At 36.3% G+C, this 19,859-nt stretch overlaps 1 protein-coding gene across 2 annotated transcripts in view; it reads right to left on the reverse strand.

Moving 5' to 3' along the window:
* rsf1b.1 (remodeling and spacing factor 1b, tandem duplicate 1) overlaps positions 1 to 17,410 on the reverse strand; it is a 32,023-nt gene extending 14,613 nt beyond the window's left edge. Inside the window, exons 1-8 of one of the 2 annotated variants that reach the window (XM_017358080.4) lie at positions 16,620 to 17,410; positions 11,534 to 11,626; positions 8,439 to 8,689; positions 6,801 to 6,892; positions 6,559 to 6,651; positions 6,245 to 6,450; positions 3,552 to 3,700; positions 135 to 3,457 (exon numbers count right to left, since the gene is read on the reverse strand). In XM_017358080.4, coding sequence (XP_017213569.2) covers positions 135 to 3,457; positions 3,552 to 3,700; positions 6,245 to 6,450; positions 6,559 to 6,651; positions 6,801 to 6,892; positions 8,439 to 8,689; positions 11,534 to 11,626; positions 16,620 to 16,693 — 4,281 coding nt within the window. In that variant the 5' untranslated portion in view covers positions 16,694 to 17,410. Of the gene's footprint in view, positions 1 to 134; positions 3,458 to 3,551; positions 3,701 to 6,244; positions 6,451 to 6,558; positions 6,652 to 6,800; positions 6,893 to 8,438; positions 8,690 to 11,533; positions 11,627 to 16,619 lie in introns of those variants that run through there. The other variant, XM_017358078.4, reaches the window with a different exon arrangement.
* Between the last annotated feature and the right edge of the window lie 2,449 nt (positions 17,411 to 19,859).

Raw genomic sequence — 19,859 nt, forward strand, 5'->3', positions numbered from 1 at the left:
TGTGAATTGTATGCTCATCGATAGAAAATATTTAACACAAAAGAAAAAAAATTTAGTGTGAATTTAAGACTTTTTAAGGCCTAACATTTTGTTTTTAAAATATATCTTGACTTTAAGACCCTGCAGACACATACCTTTGGTTTTGTCTGTCCATCTGGCTCTGCTTTCCTCAGTTTCCTCTGTACAGGCTCCTCCTCCTCTTCTTCTTCTTCTTCCTCCTTCTCCTTCTCTGGCGTGGCCTGTTTCCGCTCCGCCCTCTTATCCTGGATCTCCACTGCTTTAGCGGTTGGTCTGCAGATTCTGGGAGACCTTCTCAAACACCGTCCATCCGTCGTCTCAGACTCCGAATCTCCCTTCAGCTCTTCTCTCTGAATCTCTGCCTTTCTCCTGTGAGCTGGTTTCTTCAACTTCAGAGGGGTTCTTCCCCGTCGCTTTCCATCATCTTTTTCCTCTTCTACAGTTTTATCCTTATTTTGACTCTCAGTAGATTTCTTTGAAGGCCGTCCTGGTTTTTTAATGCCTTTCCCCTTTTCTTGAACAACACCGGAAGCCTCGCGTTCTTCAGAAGTCGCGTCTCGCTCTGATTGTTTGCTGGTGCTGTTATCTACAGGAGCATTGGCTTCCTTCACGCTTTCTTTTGTTGTCTCCTCAGCAGTTTTAGGGATCTCTGAATCAGTTTCCATTGGATTTGGTTGCTTTTCATGTTCTTTATCTGATTTATTGGGCTTTTCTGGAGCTTTAACTTCATCTGATGTTTTTGTACTTTCACTCTTTTTATCTTTGTCTTCTGCTATTTCTGATTTGTCACTTTTAGCCGTTTCAGCTGCATCACATTTGTTCTCAGCATCTACTTTCTTTCTGGTTTCTGACTTTTTTGAATCAGAAACAGATGATTTATTAGTATCTGTTCTCGATTTGGAGGAGCCAGACTTCTCTTGTTTTTTGTCTTGAGGGTTATCCGTATCTTCACAGGGTTTAGAACCAATAGACTCTCCCCTGGTTAAGAGTTTGTCTCCTTCAGAGATGCATGGTTTTTGAGTTGACTCTTTTTCTGTGTTGCTTTCATGAAGCTTAGTTTTTTCAGCATTCTCTGGCTTTTCTGTGTCAGAATGAGGTTTGATTATTTCACGGGTCTCTACTGATTTTAATGAGTGGAATGATTCGGTTTCCATTGCTTGTTCTTGGTCTTTATTAGGAGATTTCTGACTTGGAAGAACATTCTGCGACTCTTTTTCCGTGTTACTCTTTTGCGACTCTTTTTCCGTGTTACTCTTCTGCGACTCTTTTTCCGGGTTACTCTTCTGCGACTCTTTTTCCGGGTTACTCTTCTGCGACTCTTTTTCCGGGTTACTCTTCTGCGACTCTTTTTCCGGGTTACTCTTCTGCGACTCTTTTTCCGGGTTACTCTTCTGCGACTCTTTTTCCGGGTTACTCTTCTGCGACTCTTTTTCCGGGTTACTCTTCTGCGACTCTTTTTCCGGGTTACTCTTCTGCGACTTTTTTTCCGGGTTACTCTTCTGCGACCCTTTTTCTGGGATGCCCTTCTGCAACTCTTTCTCTGAAACAACTTTTTGTGATTCGCTTTCTGGGATAACCTTTTGTGACTCTTTTTTTGCAAGATCTTTGCTTGGTTTTTGATTTGGAGGATTTTTTATAGACTCTTCATTCGAAAGATCTTTTGCCGGCTGATCTTTCCCCGACTCTTCGCTTGCGAGATCTTTTGATGATTCTTTGTTAAAGTGATCTTGTGCTGCCTCGTCTTTTGATACAGATTTTGTTGACTCGTTTGAGATATCTTGCAATGATTCTTTTTTTGATGGATCTTTTGTTGCATCATCTTTGAGAGATTTTGCTGACTTTTCATTTGAGATATCTTGCAATGATTCCTTTTTTGAAAGAGCTTTAGTTTTGTCATCTTTTGATTTTGCTGACTCCTTGCCTGGGGGATCTTTCAGTGATTCTTCTTTTGACTCTTTACTTTCCTTCAATAATGATTCTTTTGATTCTTTGCTTGGGGCATCTTTCAACGATTCTCCCTTTGATTCTTTGCTTGGGGTATCTTTCAATGATTCCTGTTTTGATTCTTTGCTTGGGGTATCTTTCAATGATTTTTGTTTTGATTCTTTGCTTGGGGTATCTTTCAATATTTCTTCTTTTGATTCTTTACTTGGGTTGTCTTTCAATGATTCTTCTTTTGACTCTTTGCTTTCCTTCAATAATGATTCATTTGATTCTTTGCTTGGGGTATCTTTCATTGAGTCTTCTTTTGACTCTTTGCTTGGGGCATCCTTCAATGATTCTTCTTTTGATTCTTTGCGTGGGGCATCTTTTGATGATGATTCTTTTGACTCTTTGATTTGGGTATCTTTCAGTGATTCTCCTATTGATTCTTTACTTGGGGTATCTTTTAATGATTCTTTTTTCGACTCTTTGCTTTCCTTCAATAATTCTCCTTTTGATTCTTTGCTTGGGGCATCTTTTGATGATGATTCTTTTGACTCTTTGCTCGGCGCATCTTTCAATGATTCTTCTTTTGATTCTTTGCTTGGGGCATCTTTTAATGATGATTCTCCTTTTGATTCTTTGCTTCCTTTCAATGACTCTTCCTTTGATTCTTTGCTTTGTGCATCTTTCAATGAATCTTCTTTTGATTCTTTGTTTGGAATATCTTTAATTGATTTCTCTTTAGGCAGTTCATTTGCTGTGTCGTCACATGGTGTTGTCTTAATATCTTCAATAGTTTCCATATTCTCAGTTACTACTTCAGAATCAGGTGTCTTTTCTGATAGTTCACTTGGTTTTTCTTCCCCAGGAGTTGTTTTGTGCTGTTTAGTTGAAGCTTCATTTTTCTCCTTAGGTTTCTCTACTTCCATCTTCTCTTCAGAAGGAAATCTGGTTTCATTCGTGTCCATCTTTCTATCCACCTGGGCGTCTTTTGTTTTTTCATTGGATTCAAAATGAGAGAGACTTTCTGAATCTGTTGCTTCTTTCTGAAGGTGAGGAACATGGCCATTGATCTTTTCAGCACTCGACCTGCTATCATCGAAACACGTCCTTGACTCTTTTACCGGAGCACTTCGAAGTCCTGCGCTGTTGCTGTCAAAGTCTTCACTTAGCTTCATCTCTCGCTTCTTCAGGGGGATTTTAGCTTGATGGTCATTTTTCAGTGCTCTTTGGGTCTCTTCTAGTGTTTTTCTCTTCACCTCCTCTGTCTGTTCTGCTTTCTTTGAAGGTGCGGAAAAGACTTTCTCATCATCCTGTGGCTCTTCTTTGATTGATCCAGCAATAACGTCAGATCCGTTTGCCTTCTCTGAATGTTTCTGCAGCTCCTCTTTTACCTTTAAACCCTTTTCTGACAAAGCATCTGTGGCATCTGCATCTTCTTCCTTTTTATTTTCTTTCTCTAATATGTTTTCCTTATTTTCAGATTTGGACAAATCATCTTGTGACTTCTCCACTAAAGCCAAAGCCACAAAGATAAGAAAGATGATGCATTAAACACTTAAACTTGGCTTTACTCAGTAACTGTCTACTTTTTAAATTGAACATACCTTCAGCTCCCTCTTTCTTTTTGTTCTCCTCATCATCTGGATTTGGACTGTTATTAGACGAGCCCTCCTCCTGTTCCTTCTTCACCAGGAGTGCTGGATCAATCTGAGTCTTCAACAACCCAAGAATCTGAGCCAGGTCATCTCTATTTCTGCAATGGTAAATTATAGATTTTGTCCACTATGAATAGATTCTTCCAATGTGAGCATAAAAAAAAAACATCTTTTAGGAGTTTAAACTGACAAGACTTTAAAGTTTGTGTGAAATCAAAATGTGCAATGTTTATTTTCCTAGCGCACATTCTTAATCAATTAATCTGTGCAGGTTAATGCACTGGAATAAAAGTCTGACCATTTTTTCTGCGTTTGTAGTAGCAGTCCTTCTCTGTAGATGCCAGTTTGACGGTTTCAGTCACAATATTCTTAACCACGCCCCTCTAGCGTCAGTTTGCTACAAGGGAATGATGCGCAAAAAGAAAACCCCACCCACTACTTTATATTCGGTTTCAGTTATAAATGCATACTAAAATAAAATTGGAATTTATAAACAACAGTAAACAACTAATATTTTTCATACATCTTATAAAGTTTCTAAAAGCACATTATAGCAAAACAATTTGACTGTTTCATATACCCACAACGACAACAACCATTTAATGAAAACAAATATTTGCTAGATTGTGCTGTTCCTGTCAAACTATACTCGTTACGTTAAACATAAATAAATACGAGTTTCCTTTTAGAAAAACATCTCTTGTTTGTCGTTATGTTTGATGATTTGGTTCACCTGATTCATGTTTCGCACTTCCAAAATTTCATTAAGGAAGCATAGCATGCATCGATGAGTCCTGATTTTCATGGTGCATTGTAGTAATGCGCGGAAAGCAGTTATATCCACGGGTGCTGTGGATAATCCGTGAGTCGGCTAATAAAAAATACATTATGATTAATTGTGGGTGGGTCGCGAGTGGATGAGTTTGAATATTAATGATTTTTGCTTTGTATTTTAAACATTCTGTAAAATACTAATTTGTTTTTAATACATTTTTAATCAGGTAAAAGGGCCCTCATTTTCAGGCTAATTTAACAAAACAAAACAAAAGAAAGGAAAGAAAAGTGGAGCGTATTAGCAGAGTGGTTAACAAGGATGAATCAAGTATGTATGCAATAGATGTGAATCGCTTTATGTAAATGAAAGTCACAAGACCGGGACCTTAAATATGAAACATCATGTGTGTGCATGGTCAAGTCAAAGTCAGACAAGCACTTTAAGTTCTTAGATTCGTCAGCACAGCAAAAAATGCCACAGGAAGTTAAGTCTCGTGGAAGCGCGTGTGGACTGGTACTGCCTTAATATACACCTCTTCCATGTTGTCTCTGGCAAGGGATGCACAGATTAACTGAATCTGCTGTTAATAAAGAATGATCCATGCTGACCTATAATCATGCTTAAAACAAAGTATTAGAATTTATACGTGACAATTAGGTGCGTATATATATATTCCCTAGCGCATTAGAAGAATTTTGCAATTGAGGCATCCCTTAAAGTGACACCTTGATCAGTGCCTTGACTACTGCACAAGGGTGCTGATTGAGACGCACCTTCACTAACTTTCATCCAAGGCACAAGCTCTAGACAATATACCCTCTTCTAGAAAGGGGGTGGGAGTAGCAGCTCATTTGCATTTAGAGAGACACATGAAAACAACATCCTTTTTCTTCCACCCAAAATAAAGATTTAATGCAGAACACTTGTTATTCAATAGTGCTTTCACGATACTGGAATTCGGTACAAATCGATAATGAAACTTTAAAAACAGCCATTTCCTGCTAACATTTGAGTACATTCTTAAACCATGTTGGTTTGCCATTGTGTTCACGTGCTCAACAGAAATGACTGTGATTGGCCGTGAAGGTCATTAGTTTACTGAACTCACAGCTGTTTACTGAGTGAAATATAGATACAGGGACACTGGAGCGTTTTAAAGCCACGAAGATCAGCTGGTTTGTCTATAAGCTGACAAACGGGTGATCCGCTAATGAATGACAGCTTTGAAATGATCCAGTGTCCCTGAATCTGTGGTTACACTCAGTAAACAGTGGTGAATTCAGTGAACTGATGACCTTTGCGGCCAATCACAGACATTTCTGTTGAGCACGTGAACACAATGGCAAATCAACGCTGCTTAAGAACGTTATCAACAGCACTCAAACGTTAACGGGAAACGGACATTCTTAAAACTTCAGTATTGATTGGTACCGTATTCCAGTATCGTGACAACCCTATTGTATTGACCTCATTCTTCAATGCGGAAGTGTGCTCATTGTTGCGATTGTTTTAGAACTTGAGATTCAGTTGCCGCTGCGTGAAATGACTAGGAATAGTAAATGCCAGAAACTACTTTCTCTACAAACAAGTGTGTCCATGAGAATACAGACAAGGCAAAATAATATATTAAGAAAATATCCGTTTGCAAAATCAAGCAGCAGAAACAGCTGTTTTTAATGTCTAAAAATGAATGAACGTATGAGACCGGAGGCTTCAATACAAAAAGATTCAAATGGTTGCTCCCGCTTGCACACAAAGAATAAGGTCGATAACAAGTAAATTTACAGCCTCATTCTGATAAATTTGTAATAAATCATACTTCAAAAAGGCATAATAAGAGGACAAAAATTAAATGCAGAATGCCTACCTTACTATACATTTCCAGGACGACCCATCCAAATCATCCTGCTCTTCCACATAGATCCTTACATTATGGTCTTGGTCCAGCTGGAACCAGTACATGAGGCCGTCTTTGTCTCGGCCAATAGGCTGAAGTCGCATTTTATCCGGGTCTTCTTCATTGATAGCATTTTTAAACTTGACATTGTCATCAAACTGGCATTCACACAAATACTGGTAGAGAAACACAAGATAAATTGGGTTAATAAAAAATCCAAAACAATTTTTATAGTTGGATTTTGATTTCCAGTGTTTCTCAATCCAGTGGTTTCCTCATCTTACCTTCAATATTCCTGTCTTACACTCCACTGTCAACTCTTGATAACCTTTCTTTTCCAACTCCCATGCCCATGTGGTGTTAAACTCCTGACAAATCTACAATAAAAGCATAGGAAATTACATTATGCATATGTTCATTTAGCACCAAAATAATTCATGATAAAAAGCTATATGGAACTGTGTGTGAAAAGCGACAAAATTAGTCCTCTAACGCCAAAGTTTAACATTAATATTGATCGACATACCTTAATGAGATATTTCTCCCATCTCTCTGCAGACACAGACTTGCCAATTTTCCTCAGTAACTTCACGTGAAGGTCCACAAGAAGTTTGGGTACTGGGAAACAGTATTAATATAATAAAACATTAATATAATTTACACAGCCATGTATTGCCAATCCATTTTTAAGACAGTGGTTCTCAAACTACTGTCTATGAAGGCACAAAAAACTGCATATCTGAAAAATAGAGCTAAATATATAATAAACAATGTGTATCGTTGATTGTCTGATGAATTAAAACAAGGAATTAACTGACTCTATTTAAGTTTATACAGTAACTGTCAATACTACATTACTGTTCTCATTAATTAGCAACCATGTCTTTTATTTTCATTAGTGAAATAAAAAATAATTAATAAAAGTGATGGTAGGAGTTGAAAAAACACAATTTTACAATCACACAACATTAGGATCATAAATTCCGGTGTTTATCCATTATTGCATGTACAAAGATTTATGCCTCTAATATAGTGCTGTGTTCATAAACGATATTATATCGAATCGCAATAAAATGTATGTCAATAACAATGATAAGCTTTGTCATTTTACTCTATATTAATCTAAGAGCCAATCACACAGCAGAAATGTGCAACAATTAGAATCCAAAAGTGTGTTGATATTAGAGGTGTGCAGAATTTTCAGCCAAACAAAATATGTTATGGCATTTTATGGACCCTCTAATTTATGTTACTTCAGTCACTGTTGGGGTACTCTTTTAAATCTGGAAGCATTAACAAGTTATAATAAAATATAAATTGTTATCGTTCAATGTGGAAAACAATTATTGACATTGCATTTTTGACACATCAGCCAGCTCTACTCTAAAGAAAACATTATAACACAACAGTACCTGGCAAATATCATAACAGATACAGTTATCGCTACATAACTGGAGTAATGTAAAGGAATAGTTCACACAAAGGTGAATATTTTACTTTAAATACTACTTTTACCCCCATACAATGCAACTTATAGGCTATAGATGTCGTTGTATGGAAAATCTGTAATAAGTTACTACAGGCTCAGTCTAGAAATAACAACTGTGGCAATTTTGTGGCTACAATTGTACATATAATTTTAGCTACATTAAACTCTCCATTAAGATTACACATGGACTGCAAAGACGACAAAGGAAAAAAAAATAAAATGGTTTATTGCTGACTTCACTATAGTTTGACAATCAAAATAATACAATATTTTCATTTCTCCGTCCCAGCAGCGGGAGCAGGAAGTTTACACATTCTGCGCATGCGCGGTGCTCATCGCACTAATGCATGCCAAATTATTATTTAACTATGAATAAACACGAATATTCCACTTCTCCAAGCATACGTGCCACTAAATCTAAACACAAACAGTTTTTATAAACCAAAACATCGCATGGAAATCCAAATAAACTCTCCATGTATTTCTATACGCTGTGATGAGCAAATAAAGCAGGATAACGACTTCTGTCCCGCAAAACGGCTAGATTAACGGCAGAAACGGCGCATTAGAGAGGCAAACTGCGATAAAAGCAACGACACCCGCCACTAGAGAACCGAGCGGGCCGTTTTATCGTTTGTAAAGCAGCCGAAGAGCAACAATGGAGGAGCGGCTCACCCGCGCTGCTGTCCTGCAGGCTGCGCTCCAGCTCCGGGAACGACACCTCCGGCAGGTCCAGCAGAGCTCCGTACCGCTCCAGAAACGAGCAGATCACGGCAAAGCTCGGGCACAATCCCGGGGAAGAACCGTCCGCTTCCTCCGAGGCAGACATTATTCCGAACCGAGCCGCTGGAGGACCACAACCTTCCCACAATGCACCGCGACTATGGCAGACACATGGCCCACAAGCCCTTGCGCTGGGGATTGAACTGATGTAAACAAACCAGCGGCAGCAGTAGAGAGGCAGAAAGCGGGAGAAATAGAGAGGGAAAGAGACAAAGACGCGTAAACCCTATTAGAAATTAGATTTAAAGAAATATCCTAAAGGCTTCCCGGCAGATTTTGTCCGGCAAAACATTATTTACAAACATTTAAAAGTGGAATTGATGTAAATTGTATTTTTTTGTACTGAATATGAAGATATGGCGGCGACACGGTGGCTCAGTGGTTAGCACTGTCGCCTCACAGCAAAAAAGGTCGCTGGTTCGAGTCCCGGTTGGGTCAGTTGGCATTTCTTTGATGGCGTTGTGTATGGATGTTTCCCAGTGCTGGATTGCAGCTGTAAGACCATCCGCCATGTAAAACTTGCTGGATAAGTTGGCAGTTCATTCCGCTGTGGCGACTGATGAAAAAATGGCCTAAGCCGATGTAAAAGGAATGAGGGGACGGCTTTACAGTTATTTGGGCATTGTACATCCTCAGACACAAACATTTATTAATAGCATGTATTCATTGATCAAAACCTCTTTTATTGTTATGGGAAAGTGGTCTATACTGTTAACTAAATTTTACATAAATATACAACCTAATATATATGATAAATATATAACCTAATTTTTTTCATAAATATAAATTTACTAATACTAAACCTCATTTTAAAGTATTGGTGACTGAAATATCCTTGTGTATTACCATTGTTAGATACTCCCTAGACAAGAAAGCATGTGAAAAAAATGTGTGCACTTAATAGTGTTTTTTTTTTTTTTTATTACATATGTACATTTTGTATATTTGTATTTTATTTATACGTACCCCCTAGCATGTACAGTAGTCAACGTTTAAAGTGGATCATTCATCACCTTTGCTCAAATTTGTCCCAAAACTATTGAACAACACCCATTCTTGTCTTAGGACAATTTTGAAAAACATTGTTAATCCACTTCAAATGTTGACTACTGGATATGTTTATTCTCAAATGTAATATGCTGTTTCTTTAAATAAAATGAATAAAATATTTGTAATTGCAACAGATGGCTTAATGATCTTTTTATTTGAGACAGACAGATTTTGGAATAAAATGTCTAGTACAAAAGGGTGTAAAACAAAACCAGACTGCAAAAAAGAAGTTAATAAATACTAATAGAGCACTGCTAAAAAAAAAAAAAAAACAGTAAACACTCACAAAGAAAGTGAACGTCTGTATAATATGCATTCATAATTAACATTTAACAGTTAACAAGATTACCAAAAGAGGGCTCTATCAGTTAACTATTTATTATGATCCTTTTCCCAATCAAGTTCAAACATTGTCTTTGTAAAGATGATTCTCGATAGTACTTTATCCCAAATATATATTTAGACTATTTCTTTGAAAAGAAGTTTTTAGAACAAAAAATAAAGTAAAAGAGAGTGTGAAAGGAAAAAACAAACAGCAAAACATACTAGAGCACTGATTAGAAGAGAAATAAAACTGTACACTAACAAAGTGAACTTCTATATACAGTAATATGCGTTGATAATTAGTTTTAAATTAATACGATTACCAACAGGGGGCGCTGTCAGTTAACTATTAATGCTAGTCTTTAACACCACTAACATTTTCATTTATTCATTCATTTTCCTAAGTTAAACTTTCAGACTCAGGCCACCATAAAGTTTGTCTAAGAACTTAACTTTTCTAGTTCATTCATTTATTTTTCTTTGTCTTAGTCCCTTATTTGTCAGGGGTCACCACAGCACAATAAACTACCAACTATTCAGGCACGTTTTTTTGCAGTGGATGCCCTTCCAACTGTAAACCAATACTGGAAAACACCCACCAACTCTTGCATTCACACACACATTCATATACTATGGCCAATTTAGTTTATTCAATTCACCTAAAGCACATGTTTGTGGACTATGGGGGAAACCAGAGCTCCTGGAGAAAACCCACGCCAACACAGGGAGAAAATTCAGCATGGTTATATTTTAATATTTTACTTTTTAATAATATTTTAATATAATATTGGGGATAATATTTATTATTTATTTAATATATATATATATATATATATATATATATATACATATATATATATATATATATATATATATATATATATATATATATATATATATATATATATATATATATATATATATATATCAATATAATAATATAAGTTAATCTTCATATAACTACAACAAATTAGTTGAAACCTGATTACCTTAAAATAAGTTAAATTAACATAAAAAACATTGGTTGTGATGACATTTTGTGACACTTTTTACAGTGTATATTTCTATCTGTGAAGTGTTTTAAAACTTTGTTACCATATATAAAATGGTTTTGTTTATGGATTGTAACACACATGCTAAATGTACCAAACTGTAAACTTTTTTTTCGTTTTTTCTATTTTTTTTATATGATTCCCTGACTTCAGTATAGATCAGCTGAAAAGTGTGATATAATAAGGCATATATAATTAAAATGTTAAAGTAATTTATATTTAATTAGTATTTAATTCTTTTTTAGACAGATTCATGTAAATATTTCTAATCTTTGAAATTGTAATAAATAAATAAACAAACAAATAATTTCCCAGTGATGAGTTGCAGCTGGAAGGGCATCCGCTGCGTAATACATATGTCGGATATGTTGGCGGTTCATCCCGCTGTGGCGTCCCCTGAATAATGAAGGAACTAAGCCAAAAAGAAAATGAATGAATACAAAAATAAATACTGACACACATTCATATAGAAGAAGACTGAATTTGCATGTTTCTAAAATCAATTAACTGGACATTAAAAAAAAGAGGGTGGTACAGTGCCTTAGTGGTTAGAACTGTCACCTCACAGCAGGAAGGTCGCTGGTTTGAGTCCCGGCTGGACCAGTTGAAGAGTTTGCATGTTCTCCTCGTGTTGGCGTGGGTTTCCTCCAGGTGCTCCATAGTCAAAAGACATGCAATATAAATATATTTAAATTGGCCATGAGTGTGAAGGAGAGTGTTTCCCAGTACTGGGTTGCGGCTGAAAGGGCATGTAAAACATGCTGGATAAGAGGGTGGTTCGTTCCGCTGTGGCAACCCTTGTTAAATAAAGGAAATGAGCAGAAGGAAAATGACTGAATGAATGAAAAAAAAAAAATAGACATGATGTTTGTAACAATATCATATAACCACAAATTAACCACAGCATTGCAACACTAACCATATAACCATAACTCTATAAACACTTATAAACTAATAAACCCATGGTTCACTTTTTGTAAGTGAGCCTGAGCCAGCAAAACGTTTGTGTGACTTGTCATTTCAAAATCATTTACTCATGGCTCAGTCTTTCAGTAACTGCTGTGTACAGTGCAGTACATGCAGTTCAGGATTATCAGATTTCCTCACTGTACGTTTCCTTAACTCGCCACAACATTTGTTATTAATCATAAAACACACTAAACCATAACGAAAGCTTTTCCGTCATTAATATACTTCACAAAATTAGTTAAGGATTAGCACAAATGACAAACTTATCTTAAAGGATCTAGCTGTAAAAATGCTTATAGCCAATTTTCAGTGTTGGACAACTTGTAACTAAACTTAAGAAGACCTTTCCTGACATGCATGTTTATTAACCGCTTCTTTTAGTAAGAACAAGGACAGGACGTTTTTTTACAGAGAATTATATAAGGAAGGACATTTCCTCCTGACAGGCACTCTTTCTTTCAATGACGCACAAGAAACGAATGCTTTTAATGATCAAGAAGCAGCAAACATGGTGTTAGATAACCAGCGCTATGAGCATTCACTGTAAAAAAAAAAATGCAGGGTTCCACAAAATTAATTAATGTGGACACAAAACGATTAAATCACATTTAAGTGATTGAACATAAAACAATAAGGTTGTCCCCCAAAATGTCTCAAGAATAATGTTGTTTCCACTCATTTTAAATAGTAGTTTGAACAAGCATTAAAACAAATGTTTGGAGTGTATATTACTGAAACGTTAAGTGTCAGTTTGGATGGGGAAATGGATCAAGACACTCTCATGGCATTAAAGAACAATAACGAAATTTAACACTTTGGTCAATTCATACCATCTAGTACTACACTGTAAAAAAGAAATCCATAAAATTTACGATAAAAAACCGGCAGCTGTGATTGCCAGTACTTTACCATTAAAAACACGGTACAAACCGTAAAAGTAATTTTTTTTACGGTAAATTATCGTATTTTATTAATTTATCGAGGTAATATGTCTGTATTTTGAATGATCAACATCTACACATCTTTTGTTACACAGTTAGACACGTTAGCACACCCACATGCAGGTGGTGATGAGGAAGTTTCATAATGAGCCAATGCTCATCACAATCAACTTTTCCCACAAGCAGAAAAGAGTATCAGCATATAGAAGCTGCTCAGTGTCATTCACACAGCTACTAAACACCAGTATGGTAACACGCATTAAAGTTAAAGTCATGAAATAAACATTGTTTATCAACATTAGATGTAACATAAACAGGGGCGGACTGGGACAAAAATTCAGCCCTGGCACTGTTGCCACACCAGCCCACATTACCACACCGATACAGACCCACCCACGGACATGCATATTCACTATTTATTTTAGTGTAAAGATGGTGAAATAATATGATATTCTTGCCAAATTTTGATTGGGTTGGGTCCCTTGGATTGGGTCTTGAAACCAGACGGCAGTTGCCGATTGGGCCAAATGCTTAACATTTAACATTTATTATTATTATTATTTTTATCATCATCATGATATCATATCTAGCAAGAGATAAAAGCTGTCTGCACATAAAAACAATACATATTAAAAAAAAAACTGACCGGCCCACATTTAAAAATTGGTCCGGCCCTTCTGGCATTTGCCAGAATTGCCAGATGGCCAGTCCGCCCCTGAACATAAATCTCTAATGTACATAACTGATGGGGAAACAACTAAAAAGATCCATATTAATGTCAACCAAATGCATAAAAAGTGTTGTTTCATACAGGGAATTCTGGGAAAGTCAATTTACGGTTATTCGCCGTATATATTAAGGAAACATACCGTTAACCAGGTTACGGACTTGTACTGTAGCATTTTTACAGTTTTTCACCGTTGAAATCACGGCCATTTTTTACAGTGTATATTTGTATTTTTACTAACATCACATCTCACTGACAGTAACACAATCCTTTCTGAAAGTTGTATGAATTCATAAAAAACTTCAACCTACCGTCGGAAAGCTCTGATTCTTCTGAGTACATGTTTTACCATAGTTTTTAGTGTTTTGTTATGTAGGAAGAGTAGGGGATCAAAATCTATTTACTGTCACACTTTAACCTGCTGGACCGTCCACCGTAAAAACATTCTGGGGTCCACACAATCGATTTGTGTTGGGACAGCATAAATGAATTAAGTTAACTTATTGGTTCTTACAAATTTAGGTGGACTGAACATAAAACAATTAAGTTGTCCCTGCCAATAAAGTCAAGAATTGTGTTGTTTCAGCAAAGTAGTTTGAACAAAAAGCAGGAGTGTTGACGGTTACATTTTAAAACCCTATTAGTCTGCTTGTTCAAACTACTTATTTATAATGAGCTGAATTGACACAATTCTTGAGGGTTTTTGTAGAAAAGCTTGTGGACAAACAATTAAGTTAATTTAATCAATTTGTGTTGAGACAACATGAAGAAATTATGTAGAACCCTGCATTTTTTAACAGTGTTTGATAGCCTAAACATTTTGATAAATATGAAGCTACAGTTGTTTATTAATTTGCAACAATCAGAGTTGTAAAGCATTGCTTTGCTACAGCAATCCACATGTGAAACAAGTTTCAGATGTTTTTAGAGGCTAAATTCAAGTGAAATACCACCATACTACTTTAAAAAACGGACGTATATTTTACAAATATTGTCAAAAGTATGAAAAAATATGGTTCATATTCTTTAAAACATAAACAGAAATGGGGAGCGCTCTTGCATGTTTACCAATGGAAACTGAATGTCAAGCGGTGGTCATGTTTGGTACTGCCAAACAAAATATTACTTAAAGCTCATTTTTGGAGATATCAACTTCAAATTTGCAATATAATTTGTTTAGAGATTGGGTTAAAACTGTTTTTTTTTAATACATCTTTTATGTAATAAACTAAAATAGAAGGTTGCTGGTTCGAGTCCTGGCTGGGCCAGTTGGCATTTCAGTGTGGAGTTTGCATGTTCTCCCATGTTCGCGTGGGTTTTCTTCCAGGTGCTCCAGTATCCCCCACAGTCCAAAACATGCTCTATAGGTGAATTGAATAACCTAAATTGACCCCTGATAAATAAGGGACTAAGCTAAAGGAAAATTAATGAATGAGTTGTAAAGCATTACTTGGCTACAGCAATCATGTACAACATGTACAACACGTTTCAGATGTTTTTTAGAGGCTAAATTCAACTCAAATCTAACTAAACTGCTCATACTACTTTAGAATTTGATGTCTACGTTACAGATTTTGTCAATAGTATGAAAAAATAAGTTTCATATTCTTCAGAACATACACAGAAATAGGGAGCGCACTTGCATGTTCACCAATGTAAACTGAATGTCAACCGGTGGTCATGTTTGGTACTGCGATATCAACTGTAAATGTGGAATATAATTTGTTTAGATATTTAGTTTAGATTTTATGTCAAATGCGAGCTAAAACAGGTTTCGTGAAATACATATTTCATATAATATTCTAAAATATACATTTATTGTTTTGTTATTTTCATAAATTTAAAGGCATATAACTTTTAATATGTTTTTTTAATTTAGCTAAAACCTGACAAGTGTGATCCTTAAAATGAGAGTTTAAATCTTATGTCAACTTCATGTCTATGTAAAAAAAAAAAAATACTTAAGGGGTTGAATGATATCTTTTAAAAAGATTTAAATGCTTTTATTCCAGCCAAACTAAATAAATAAGACTTTCTCCAGAACATAAAACATTATAGGAAAAATGTCCTTGCTCTGTTTAAAAGCACTTTAGATATATTTAGAAAATAATAGCAATTTTTACAGGAGGGCTAATGTTTATACTCTCATAAAGGAGCTGTAATGTACTGTAGATGTTCAGATTGTAACATTCCAAGAAAAAGCCTCCAGCTATACATTCTGTTCTTCTGAGGTTTTTTTCTTTCCGTGAAGTTTGCATAATGTAGAGGGCAGAGAGTGTTTTAAACAGCTCATTGGCTGAAGTCAAAACCACTCCAGATGCTGCCTGCCATTAAGCAAGTGTTATATAATAACTTTATGAGCTTGAAATGTAGTTCTGTAAGCCATTTAAATCATAAAAGTGGGTTTACACGCAGTCTTTATTTAACACAAACTGCGAACTGACAAAAATACAATTTTACACATCCAACTAATGGTTAATTAGGTAAAAAAAAACAAATGATAAAGTTTGCTGAGTCACGGCACACAAGCTGAAGTTTTATTATAAGACATTTTGCTTGTTCTGCTCTATGTCTATTAAAACATACTGTCTTCATCTACGCCTACAATCTTTATGTGTGAGAAAATCATGGTGTTGTAATTTATTAGCAAAAAAAGACTGACATCTCCCTATTTTTTTATTCATTTTCTTTTCGGCTTAGTCCCTTTATTAATCAGAGGTCGCCACAGTGGATTGAACCACCAACTTATCCAGCATATGTTTTACACAGTGAATCCTCCTGTGTTTGGACCAACACAATCTCATGGTAATTCGTAACATTTTGATTAAGTAGCTAATTCTTATGAATTCGTATGGTCTAATTCGTACAATTTAGTACAGTTTGCTCATCACCCAATGGTGGGGTTGGGTGCCACACCTCCTTTTTAAAATCGTACATTTTTAGTACGACTGAACTCACACGAATTCGTACGAATTAGTTAGAATTAACTGACAAAACATAAAATACTTACTTTTTCTTTGTGAGATCAGGCTGGTTTGGACTGAAGAGGAAACCGAAGCACCTGGAGGAAACCCACACCAACATGGGGAGAACATGCAAACTCCACACAGAAATGCCAAATGACACAACTGAGGCTCGAAGCAGCGACCTTCTTGCTGTGAGGCAACAATGCTGACCACTGAGCCATCGTTCCAGCCTCACACATGTATATATTTGAACATATGTACATATTTGAAATTAGAATGGTTGAAAAAAATATAAAAAAGCCATTTTCTTTGCAATTTTTTTAAATAGATGCTGAATTTATGAGCTATATTTAATATCTGTAAAATAAAAACATGAACTTGTCATTTACATGTATCAGATTTCTAAATGGGAATCAATTTCTGACAATCAAACATGGGGTGAATCTACTTAACTTACGTTTTAAAAACCATATTTAGTCTGTGTCAGTAGAACTGTCATCTAAAAATGAACTTTACTGAGGGTCATGCTGTCTCAACATTTATGACATTTCCATGCAGTCAGTTGGCTGACACAGCAAAAGCTGCACAGAACGATGAGGCATGATGGGAAAAGCCATATTAAGAAGGACAGGAGGAATCGAGAACGGTACTTCTGAAGTCAGCAGTGTGTTAATGTGCAGCACCTGCTTACTGACCTCAATTCCCTAAAACACCTTTTGGGACTTTGAGAAACGCAAGAACATTTCTAGTGCTTTACAGATCCACCCGTTATAAAAAGAGTATTAAATCGTAGATTCCTCTTATTGTCCAGTGATTGGCTGCTTAACCTCCATTCTAAAACAAAAACAAACCAAAAAATGCAAGCATTTCCAACCAGGGTTGGCAAGTCTAATTTTATTAACTTGCCTTATTATTATTGTCCAAAATAACTATATATATTTTTTCTTAAAGTAACATAGTTAACCTCCTAAAAATATATACTAAAAAATAAAGTAGTTCCAACCGGGGTTGCCAAGTCCACGTAAATTGGGCTAGTTTTAACCACTTGCTGGGCTTGTTTTTTTAGTGTGCAGGTTAAAGTTCTGACATATTGCATTAATTGGTAACAATTTACTTGAAGAAGGGTGTAAGACTGTTGTGAAACCTTTATAATCACGACAATACACATGAATGAGATTTTATGCATGCTTATGATAACTGTCATTTGTTATTCGCTTAGTTACGTCGTGTACAAATTGACTTTGCATTGCAAAAAGTGCTAAAAAATATTTGTGGCTATTATAATGGCATCATGACAATTATGTTTATGAAAGGTTTATGACGATGAAGATTTATGAAGTTATGTTGTCTTGATATAGTCAAGTTGGCATGACAAAGACAGGTTATGATGTATTTGTTTTGAGATAGGCTCATTCTGAAAACATAGCCCTTTATACATTTCTGGAAATCGTGAATTATGTAGCCAGAAGTACGTATGGCTGCATTTAATTTTTAAAATGAACAGCAGGGAGCAGTATGACACCGTTGCTTTTCGCGTTTACCAGCTGACCACTTACCTTCATATGGATGGCTTTCCTGCTTTTATCAGATTGTCTTGTTAGCTCGCCATAAACATCGGCGGACTTGAAATGCAGAGAGGAGTTGACCGTGATGATGGGGTTTGAGTCCAGTGAAGAACAATTCCAGGACAAAAACAACAAGTCAAAAAAATAAATAAACAAGTAAATAGCAGGGTGAGAATGTGGTAAAATCTGAAAACGTGGTAAAAATCAGGAGAGGGTTTTACTTTTTCTGAATTGCTTGGTTGGGTTTAGGGAAGTGGGTGGGTGGGTCAATCAATACAATTGGCTGGGTTTTGGAAAGGAGGATGGTGGGTCAGTCAATCTGCCAGTCAGTCATTCAGTCAGTGAAACAATCAGTCAACAGCAGCCTCTGGTGGATTTACGCAAGAAGAGCAGGTGCGAATGGCACTCGAGAGAGAAATTGCATCTACATCTACAAACATCTACAACAGGAATGGGCCACTTCATCCCTAAAAGGGCCACTGTCCAGAATTTTGTTCCAACACTAATAAAACACCAGAACAAGCTAATCAAGGTCTTCAAGATCAAGATCCACAGGCAGGATTGTTTGATTAGGGTTGGAGCCACAGTCATATCACCCTGCAGCCCAAGACCGGTTACTCACTGAAATCAGGGCCTGGTCAGTACCTGAATGGGACACCACATGGTAAAACTAGTTTGCTGTTGGAAGGGTTGTTAGTGAGGCCAACAGGGGGCGCTCAACCTACGGTCTGTGTGAGTCCTAATGCCCCAGTATAGTGATGGGGACTCTATGCTGTCAAAGAGCACCATCTTTACGTTCCAGACTCTACAAATCCTGTGCCATTTCTCATAAGGGGTAGTGGTGTGACCCTGATGTCTGACACCCCCCCTCCCCCCATTTCTTTGCAGTACTTTTAAACACAAGTTATAATAAAACAAATATATTCAGCATGATGTGGGCTAGAGTGAATCCAGATGGGCCACCTGTTGAGTGCCCTGCTATAGTACTAAAGTTGCCCATTCCTGATCTAGCTTGATCCCACTTGACTTAACATTTTATCTTTTATTCAAGCAATTTAGGTATGTTTTAAATTTCTAAACTCTTTTTGTGGGTCATTGCATGATGACCACATATGGAGTTTTTGTTCTTTCCATCACCTAAGTGTAACCCACTGATCTTTACTTCAGTACAGGGAGGTTTATTTATAGATGTTCCCATGCTTTCAGAGGAAATATTTATTCCTTCGCAAGGCAGCAGCTGTCTATGGTAGACATGAATTCATGTCTGCGTCTGCGTCAGGGGTGGACGTATCTGATTTCAGTAGTGGGTGGTGTGTGTGTTTGGCAGGACACAGGGGGTTGTTTACCTCTATGAAGATCACAGGGTGCGTTGAAGAAACTGGTTTTAGCTGGATGTGGAAGGCAGAGGTAGAGGCATGGCATCACATTTATGGGACAGCATATAAGGATTTTCTGAAAAGATATAGGTCAAGATCTACATTTAAAATTCTGCAATATAATCTTAGAGATTAAGATTTCAAAATCAAATGTAAAAAACTAAATGTAAAATTCAGCAATTTAAACAGAATTCAAGATTTACATGCAGAATTCAGAATCTACATGTATAATTCTGCGATAAACCTAAGAATTCAAAATAAATCTGCAATATTTAATCAGAATTCAGTGTAGAAAATGTAGAATTCTAATTCAAGATATAAGTGCAGAATTCAGATTCTAAAT

Source organism: Danio rerio, chromosome 10 (assembly GCF_049306965.1).
Source record: "Danio rerio strain Tuebingen ecotype United States chromosome 10, GRCz12tu, whole genome shotgun sequence".
Classification (NCBI taxonomy): Eukaryota; Metazoa; Chordata; class Actinopteri; order Cypriniformes; family Danionidae; genus Danio; species Danio rerio.